Here is a 10,101-nt window from a genome sequence, read left to right as displayed (position 1 = left end):
TGAATTAGAGAGATGCTATAAAATTCTATATATTTATTTTTAAAAGACTACAATAAATATAGTTTTCTGTTTCCTCCTAATACAAAATCACAAAATCTAGTTCATCTTACAATAAATTTGTTTTTTTATATGAAAATTAAAAAATAATAAAAAAAACCGTTTAGAAAACAATATTTTTGTTTTAAAAATAAAATATTTCACCTTACTGCTTTATTTTTTTTTAATAGACATACTTTAAGATTTAAATAAACAGAAAAATTTTTATAGAATTATTTTATTAAATTTTTATATTTTAATAATAGGAAAAAAACCTTGACAATAATCAATTTCAATTGTGTACGTCTTTCAAGTCACATTTAATTTAAGTTTTATTTACTTAATTTTTATATAAAAATAAAATCGTTTTTATCAAAAATTATTATCTATTTAAGCACAAGAAAATGTTAGTTGGCTTGAATTAATACAAAATTCCATAATTTACATTTTCGCATCTCTTAATAAGCCAATAAAGTTTTATTTAATTTTTTTTATTTTATTGCATATTATTGTAATTGATCATAAGAAAGCATTAATAAAAAAAAATTAAATTTAACAATTAAATTTAACATAATGTGACAAAATATATATGTACGTATATAGTTTGTTACACAATATATATATATATATATATGTAATAAAACACAGTTATATAAGTATATATACATATGTATTTAAACTCCAAACAAATTTACAACCCAAATAAAAAATAAAATTAATTTAACATAAAATATCTTTTTGTTTTACTATTACATTATTACATATAAACAATATTTTTCAATAATCTGTTTAGAGTTCGTGATGAAATTTGATTGGATTTTTTATAAAAATTTTACTACACTATAATTAAGCATATAATTCTAATGAAATTAGGCTGTAAATTTCAAGATCTTGGAACTCAAATATTATTAATAATTTATAGACAACTTAATAGTTCACACAAATTTTTTGTGTTAACAAAAAAAAATTCAAAATATCTTACAATAATTTTTAATTATGATTAGAATATGTATTACATATTGCGACTATGTTATCCTTAGTATATTGTATAAAAATGCATAAATATAGTATGTATTATCTTTTTAGGTTGCAATTATAATACTTATTTCCAATTTTTATGTGAATTTTTTCAATTACAACCAGAAATTTTTGTGGCTCAATTTCGAAACATTTGTCAAAAAGCTGTTGAAGTTCATATGATTTGTTTTCCAAAAACTCTTTATGATTTCCAACACACCACAGTATGCTAGCATGAAATAATGGTTTCTGAAATTTAAAAGAAACTTTTTATTTATTTGTGACCAATTCTTTTTATCTTACCGAATAAAATTTCTCTAAACGATAGTCTTCTAGTATACTATCTATACCGTTTGTGAGTTCTTTTATTTTTGTTGAACCTGTTAGATCAACTGTTAAACCGATGAAAGTTCTAGTTTTCTCTTCGTTAGTATATATACCTAAGGAGTTAAAACGTATTTCAAAACTGGAAATAAATAAAAGCAGCATAGAATTACAAACTAGAATGAAAATATGTCTGTTTTTACATTGGTTGGGTTTTAGAAAATTCTAACACAGCTTGTGAAAAGGAAGTTATCCAGTGATGATGCAATACTAAAGTTTTAGTTAAGCTTATATGAATTTCAGTAGAATACTTAAAGTTAATGCTTTTGAACATATCTTGAATGGTTTCTTGCAGATCTTCATATTCGGAATTTACTAAGAAAATATAAATAAATTTGTTGAATCAATATTTTTTTATGTTTACCTCCAATGTAAACAAGAGAAGCCCAGTTCCCCCGAACATGTGCAAATGTCCTTTTCCTACCATCATGTTCATCTGGTCGATCGATTACTGATTCTTCTTGTGTTTTTCGAGATTTTGTCATGAATTCGGGAATAGGTAATTTCCGTTTGCATTTTTTGGCTGTATTTAATTTTGCTTTTTTATATTTTGATTCTTCTTCATCATTAAAAGATTCTACGGACTCTGAACTCGAACTGTAATTTACTAAAGCCATAAGAAATTTTTGCTTTTTTTTAAAAAACGTTATTTAATTTTAAATGCAAACATGTATTATGTGTTAAATATAAATAATCTATTTTGACATATTTTTGTTTATTGTCTAATCAATTTTTGACATGCAAAAATATTAATGACATTTAGGATTTGATGACATTTAAAAAACGCAGAGTTTTCAGCCAACAAACAAACAAAATTCTATTTTTGTCCTACTAGCCTTATTTCCAATGTTCAGTTATTTAACTAAAATTATGAAATGTCATATGAGTTCCCAAATCGTAAAATATTTTTGCGGAAAATGGGTGGATAGGAATCTTATTATCGAGAAAAAAAAAGATAGACTGATGATATTAACTTATAATAAAATTGATTCTGCAATTTCAGAAATTTCCTTACTATAACTGAAGTTAAATAAACTTTTTGGAGGGAGGAATAAATTTCTGCACAAAGTTACAGCGTGTAGAAGCTTTTCCTTATACATATTGTAAGCTTTTCCTTATATATATCTCAAATTTGTTCTTTACCACCTTACATACATTCACACTAAAAGTTATTTTTGAATATTAACAATAATATCGTGTACGTTTATGTACGTTTTTTCGACATTGAGCAATTCGAATCCAATATTTTTTTTGAAGGGCAATCGCACTCCTATAACGTGCACATAAACGTATCAACCCATAGAAACATTAAACTTTTTTTTAAAAAAAAGAAAATGGATGATACGAATGATCGAAAACTAATGTTTTATATACAAAACATGTGAAAGATGTTTTATTTATGTAAAAGTACTAGAAATTATAAGTCGGTGTCAAATCTTGAACTTTTTGGTGTGTTTTTTAAATTTTTTGCATTGGAAAACTAAAGTGCCAACCCTATTAAATGACATTATTAACGTCATTCATATATATGGCAAATCGAATAGCCGAAAAGCGAGCTGAGCATTACTTTAGGAAAAGAAAATTGAATTACATATACTATTGTAGAGAAATATATATATTAAAGTATTTTATTATTTTATTCATGATTTAAAATTTTATCTTACAACAATAGAAATTGTAAATATTTTGAGAGTTTGAATTTTTAATATAAATTTAAAGGAAATGGATCGCAGATCGAGAAGTGTGGAGTCTCGGCATTATAAAAGGAGGAGAAAATCGCGTTCAAGATCAAGTAGTCGTGGCCGCAGAGATAGAGGGTATTCTGATCGGGATAAGTATGATCGAGATAGGTATGATAGAGGAGATAGAGATCGTCGTAGACGTCGTAGTAGAAGTCGCAGCAAATCAAGGTCTAGAGAACGCGTTAGAAGGGGTCATGATCATGATCGGGATCTTTATAGAGAAATTATCGGCCAAGATCATGAGAATTACGTAAGCAGCAGAGAAAGAGAGAGAACACGGAGGCGATCCAAAGAAGATGACAGAAGTTATGAGCGATCAAATAGACCTTATAATAATAAACGCCATAACTCCCCAGATAAAGAAACACACAGTGACAGCAATGAATCTAATGATGGCTATGAGCAACAAAATTCTTACAGTAATCAACCGCAAAGGATTATCATAAGTAAGCTTCACTTTATTTCAAAAAAACTAATTTGATATGTGCTATTTAGGGTAAAAATTTTTTGTTAATAATTTAAAGAATCCTCCATTTTTTAATTCAATAGTTTATAATAGGTAATTTTTTTAAAACTCAAAAATTATTCTTGCTTCTCTTTTCAGTACGAGGCCTTTCACTTCAAGTAACTGAAAGCGATATAAGGAGTGATTTATTACAATGTCATTTGACACCATCAGCGATTCGTCTTATACGGAAGAAAAAAACTGGTGTTCCAAGAGGTTTTGCGTTTGTAGATTTCGCAACACAAGATGAGGCCATACGTTGGATGAGCTATAGGCAGGGTTACCTAGATCTTCCAAACTGCAGAGCAAAAATGCAATATAGTCAGCCTCTAATTAGGGATCAAAAGTTTTTATCAGACTGGTATTGCGTGAAATGTGGAGTCTTAAATTTTAGGCGTCGTGAACTGTGTTTCAAATGCTACGCTTCTCGTGAAGAAAGTGAAAAAGGTGGTGAAGGTAGTGATGAAGTTAGCAATATTTTAACCAAAAAAATTATGCTACGCAATTTGGATGTATTAACAACAGAAGAGAGCGTTGCAACTGTGATGCAAGAAAAAATACCTCAACAAGTAGCGAAAGTAACCAAAATACTAATATGTCGTGATCCACTTACTCAAACATCACGAGGAATATGCTATTTGTATTTTGATAATTTAATAGATTCAATGAACACACACAACGCACTAAAAACACTTGATCCACCTTTAAATATAGATGATCGTGAAGTATTAGTAACGTATTGCGTTGATTCTGAAAATAAACAAATATTACCTAAACCATCAAAATCATCAACAAGAGACCCTATTCCAAAATATACTGCAAATACTTATCAGTATACTTTAGCTGATGTTCCACGTCTAGCTGAATATAGTGCCAGTATGTACGCTTCATCTGCTGCTGAAAAAGAACATTACATAAAATATTACACAAATTATTATATAGCAGAAATATCAAAAGGTCAATATGGAAATTTGCCAACTATGCACCAGTTAGGTGAAACATCGGCGAATTCAGGAGCTGCTGTAGCTTTATCAGCCATTCAAAGAAAGTTAGGAAAATCTGTTAAAAGCAATTCAACTACTGGCAAAAACTTCAATAAAACTTACCCAATGCCTGATATAACAACTTATCAATACGACGAAACTTCAGGTTATTATTATGATCCACTGACAAAATTATACTACGACCCTCATTCGCAATATTATTATGACAATGAAACTGGATCCTATATGTATTATGATCAAGAGCAGAGAAAATATGTAGTAGCACCAACTGCTTCTCAAGCTGCGGTTTCAACCACAACTTCTGGTGTAGTAGTGGAAGCTTCAGCTTCAACACAGTTAAATAATACAGGTTCGCAATTTTATTATCTTAAATTAATATTTTTATTATTGCATATAACGACGCACGCAAATGAATCTTTTTCCTCGTGTTTTGTTACTTTCGTACATTTTGAACATTTCAAAAGAAAACTCATTCTATTATTGATTTTTTTCATTATTTCATTTTAAATGAATTTAATTTTTCAATTTAAGGTGGTTCAAACGAAAGCGAAATTAAGCCAAAAGAAGAACTGAAAAAAGATGCGAAACACGATAAAGTGAAAGTAGCTAAAAAAATTGTTAAAGATATGGAAAAATGGGCTAAACAATTGAATCAAAAAAAAGAAATGACACATTTTGCTCCAACGTCATCAGCCACTCCGGCAGCGGCACCGGTAGCAACACCCGTTATTGATGTTAAACGATCACAACAATTATCAAGTAAATATGCAGATGTTGGTTTTTCAATACTCGAGGGAAAAGAAAAACCTATAATAAATAGCACTATCGAAACAGAATTATCGAATCGAGTTGTCCAAACATATAATTCTGATTCGGATGAACAGGAAGAGCATAATAATCATCAAAATAATTCATCAGAATATTCTAGTGAAAAAGATTATGTTGATTATGAGAAATTGACATGTTTATTATGCAAACGGGCATTTCAATCTCAAGAGATATTAAACAAACACTTAAAAATGTCAAAGCTGCATAAAGATAACTTAGCAAAGTACAACTTAAACAAAAGTCTCAACAATGAAACAAATTTTTCGCAAGAATATAGAGATAGAGCAAAAGAAAGGCGTCTTAAATTTGGTGAAAGTGATCCTCCACCAGTTAATAGAAGTAAAGAAAGATTTGAAAAAGAATTAGAGTCAGTTAGTATTAGTGTACAATCACAATTAGGCGCGATGCCAATAAGTGAAAATAATGTTGGTAACCGTTTGCTTCAGAAAATGGGATGGCAAGAAGGACAAGGTTTAGGAAAAAGTAATCAAGGTAGAACAAATATAATAGAGGCAGATGGACGTAGTTCTACCGCAGGTTTAGGATCCAAAGTTTCACAATTTGGACCCGGTGATGATTATAAATCATATATCAAACGTATGATGAAATCACGCTATGAATCTGTCGATACAAAAAAATGAAAGGCAATGTATATGGAAGTAGTTAATATTTAAAATGAAAACAGAAAGTGAAGTAAATTTCATAAAATATTATGTTTCCATTTTATAAGAAAATAAAATAATTTTTTTTAATAGAAAAAGAGATAGAATGAATGGGAACGATTTAGATTATTATAGCAACACAATTGAATTTTATTCTTAGCTAACAAAAAAAATTAAGTTCAAGAAAACAAAAAAAAAAGTTTGAAAACGCCGAAAAACTTAGCTATTTGTGACACACTAAAATACCAAACACATGGTTGCTTACATGTAAAATCAGAGATTTAAAATGGTTCAAAATTTATGCTTTGCAAGAGGTATAATTTCTTTTAAACGTAACAATTGAGATTTCATTCCTAAGAGTACAAAACTCATACACCATTTTAAATTGACCAATAAATAATTTTGGTTACAAAATTCAACGTTTATTTTATATTGTTAATTTTATAATACATATTTTATTCAAGATTAAAGAATGAATTCATGAAATTAATAATCTAAATTCACTTCTTGAAACCATTTTGAATCTTTTTTGATACGATTGAGTTTGTTGACAATTTAAAATAGACATAAATTTGCAATTCAATTGAAATTTGGCATTTTTTAATTAGTATAATATAAATATACTTTTTATTTTTAGTTGATTATTTAATGTAAATTTCTTTTTGAGTAATGTAAATGTATGATTTACGAAGTTTAATTGTATAAGAATAATAATAAATATTTTAAATATAAGGAATTTACAATATTTGATTTAGTATAAACTATCTACATGCAAATTTTTATTTTTACATAATTGTTTTTAAGAGGTTTTCAAAATCTTTATTAAATTATTGTAACATAGAACTTACACGATTTTGAAGAATTTATTCAAAATTTCTTTAAAAGTATTCAAAAAAGGAGTGGACTAATATTTGGAATTCTAAAATTTTTGTATATGTATGTTCGCCGAAATATGTGCATATTATGTAAAGTTGCTGTATAAAAAAGCATATCTTGAACTTTTACTGCATTTGTTCAGGGTTCAGGGCATGGTATATTTATACCATGGTTCAGGGTACTACCAATGCTTACTGGTAAACACAACAAAAAAGTACACTGTTTTTTTGTTGTGTTCACTAGTGGGCACCAATTTTCTGTAATAGTTTAGATTTGTTCACTGATGATGCATTTGGATGAGTGCGTTTAAAAAACTAAGAGTCTAGAAGACATTTACATGGAATGAATAAAAATCTAAATACATCATGAGTGTATTATAATAATGAGTGTTGTATTTGCAAATAAAAGCCGACTCTTTTTTAGACTAAAATTTTTATAATATTCATTTTCATGATCCTTGTCTATAGGACACACTCTATCTGCTCGTACAGTATATACTTTAAAATTAATTTTTTACATATAACAGCTGGTGTAAACAAATCAAATAAAGTGACAGAATAAGTAATTATTGTGGAATTTGAAATTATTTTACCTAAATTTTTTAAGTGCCCAACCTAATGATGACGTACGACGTGCATTTGCTGTCACAATAACTTTAAAATTTTTTATTTAAATTGACGGAGAATTGACGGAATACGCGACGTAACGTACGTGACTTCAAACAGAGGCGTGTAAAGTGTTTTTTTGTTAGAACTATTATTATGTAAAGCTTGTTCTTTATATGCGCTAAAAAGGGATAAACAAAGCGTACACACAATACAAAAAATGGATGCAAATATTTAGTAAGATGGTAAAAAAGAAATAAAACATGATACAATTAGTGGTTATAATAGAATTTAGTTTCAATAGTTTTAATAAAGCTTTGATTCAGATTAACGCACAAAACAAGCGTCCAGTATGAAAATGTGAAATATAACTTGTTTTATATTATTATCAGGTTGTCAAATGAATCTTCTAAAAATTTTTCGGGATCCTTTCTTTCATCAGATTTTTGTTTTCTCAAATTTCATATTGTCATACACATCGTAATTATTAAAAACATTTGCTTAAAAGTTTGGCAATAAATTCACCCGATGCTAAAGTCTAAGATATAATTTGAATATCATGAAAGTAGTATGTTTATGTAAGCAGTCGATAATAGGGGCTCAAAAAGAAAAATGTTACTTAAAGTTTCTTATTCATTTCATTCACGGGTGAGAGAAACGCAGAATTATATTTTATTGTTATGTAAAGATTTGAACCCATTCTAACACCTTGATTCGGATGAGCCATCAAATTTCAGACACCCAGCGCAAAAAAAAATTGTAGTGATTATAGAAGAAAGTTTCGATATTTGATTTTACTACCAAAATAAAATCGGCCATTGCAATACGTACCACATACATTACCCACCACTTAGCTGATTATATTTTGCATATTTTTTGAAAAATTATTTTTAAACATCACTGCTTGTCATAAGAACCATAAGAAAATCATTGAAATGAATAACGTGAACGATAGCTTACATTATATTTTTGTTTCAAACCCCGTTAGCCAGAATATTTTGTCGGCAGCAGGTGGTTTAGCAAGAAAAGCTGTGAGCAAGTTTTCATAAGAAATTTATATATTATATTATATATTTATATATATGCATATTGTTTTTTTTAGGGAATAATTTCTTCATCGACTGAAACTATAGCAAAAAAAACACAGGAAGCCACTAATATAGCCATGTCAAAAGCACTGCCTTTATGGAAATTGGCAGGAAAAAATTTATATATGATTCGCTTAGCTGGTTTAAGTGGCGCCACTGCCGTTATATTGGGGGCATATGGAAGCCACAGGCACTATAATGAGGATAAAGGGGAATCAAAGGCCGTGTTCGAAGTAGGAAATCGATTTCATTTTTTTCATTCAATCGCTTTAATGGCGGTCCCAATGTGCAGGCAACCAGTACTGGTAAATAATAAAAGTACCTATGTACATACATATGTAGAAATAATTTTTTTTGTTATTTTTTAATTTTTTTTCGTTCAGACTGGATGTTTAATAATAGCTGGTACTTTATTGTTTAGTGGACCATGTTATTACAAGGCCTTTACAGGAAAAACTCAATTTAGTAAAGTCGCTCCAATTGGTGGTTGTTGTTTAATTTTAGCATGGCTTTCAATGATGATCTGAATGATTACTCAAATATCGATTTTAAAGCAATTAATTACACGTAGTCTGTTTGTTATTCTAAATAGATATACATATATAATGTAAATTTTAATCTTATTTATAATTTCAAAAAATGTATTTTTTCATACATATATAGACATTATTACGGAAACAAAATATGTTAATTCGAGTTTAGTTTCGTTCATTATGTTTTAATTTGATATGTAAATAAACGTTTTTCTTAGTTCTGTATTGTATATGGTTCAAATTTTTACATACACATTACATTTTTAATGATTTCCTATTGGTCTAATAAAAGATATTTAATTTAATAAAATAAATATATAATTGTATATGTGTGTACCTTACGAGAATTATTATAAATAGGTACTTAAAATCATAACTTTGAATGCATTACATACATGCAATATTATGTAAATACGGTTCTACCCAAACCTTATAATTTTGTAGAAAAAATGTAGGAAGTATACATATTTGTTAGACTAAGTTTCTTAACGTTTTAAATTAAATAATCTGAAATATTAAGACAATATCATATGAGAATTTTAAAGCAATTAAAACTGCAAAGAAATCCCAAATCGGAAAATTCAGAAAAGTACCTACCTACAGGAAACTTTGTTTTTTAATTAATTCCTATTTAAAAAATAATTCATAAGATCAAAATTCTTATAAAAAATAATATTTTTATTAATTTTTTTCTTAAATACATAAATTTGTTTTATACACATTGTATTATAATAATATAATTTGTATGATTTTATACAAAATTAACATTTAAAGCTCATCAAAATATCAGTTTAATTTTTACAATAGTTTTCTTACCTTTC

General features: G+C 27.8%; 3 protein-coding genes across 4 annotated transcripts; 2 read left to right on the top strand and 1 right to left on the bottom strand.

The window, feature by feature from the left end:
* Positions 1–918: 918 nt before the first annotated feature.
* LOC129608057 (U6 snRNA phosphodiesterase 1) lies at positions 919–2,099 on the bottom strand. Of its 2 annotated transcripts, none has more exons than XM_055519367.1 (4): positions 1,802–2,099; positions 1,581–1,752; positions 1,357–1,519; positions 919–1,302 (listed from the first exon to the last, which is right to left on the bottom strand). In XM_055519367.1, exons 1-4 carry the CDS (start codon positions 2,052–2,054, stop codon positions 1,111–1,113), a joined length of 780 nt encoding a protein of 259 aa, XP_055375342.1. In that variant the 5' UTR covers positions 2,055–2,099; the 3' UTR covers positions 919–1,110. The 2 variants fall into 2 exon arrangements, with proteins under 2 accessions (XP_055375342.1, XP_055375343.1); XM_055519368.1 differs by having other exon boundaries at positions 1,581–1,734.
* Positions 2,100–2,988: 889 nt separating this feature from the next.
* Positions 2,989–6,752, top strand: LOC129607866 (RNA-binding protein 5-like). Its single transcript, XM_055519095.1, has 4 exons — positions 2,989–3,060; positions 3,157–3,625; positions 3,784–5,037; positions 5,220–6,752. Exons 2-4 carry the CDS (start codon positions 3,160–3,162, stop codon positions 6,155–6,157), a joined length of 2,658 nt encoding a protein of 885 aa, XP_055375070.1. The 5' UTR covers positions 2,989–3,060; positions 3,157–3,159; the 3' UTR covers positions 6,158–6,752.
* A 1,774-nt stretch (positions 6,753–8,526) lies between these two features.
* On the top strand, positions 8,527–9,510 carry LOC129607996 (transmembrane protein 256 homolog). Its single transcript, XM_055519292.1, has 3 exons — positions 8,527–8,690; positions 8,762–9,052; positions 9,131–9,510. The coding sequence occupies exons 1-3, from the start codon at positions 8,595–8,597 to the stop codon at positions 9,272–9,274; spliced, it is 531 nt and encodes a 176-aa protein (XP_055375267.1). The 5' UTR covers positions 8,527–8,594; the 3' UTR covers positions 9,275–9,510.
* The last annotated feature ends 591 nt before the right edge of the window (positions 9,511–10,101 follow it).

The sequence above is a fragment of the Condylostylus longicornis genome, unplaced genomic scaffold (genome assembly GCF_029603195.1).
Source record: "Condylostylus longicornis isolate FDR11 unplaced genomic scaffold, ASM2960319v2 ptg000030l, whole genome shotgun sequence".
NCBI classification, from domain to species: Eukaryota; Metazoa; Arthropoda; class Insecta; order Diptera; family Dolichopodidae; genus Condylostylus; species Condylostylus longicornis.
This window is presented reverse-complemented; position numbering and strand designations above follow the sequence as displayed.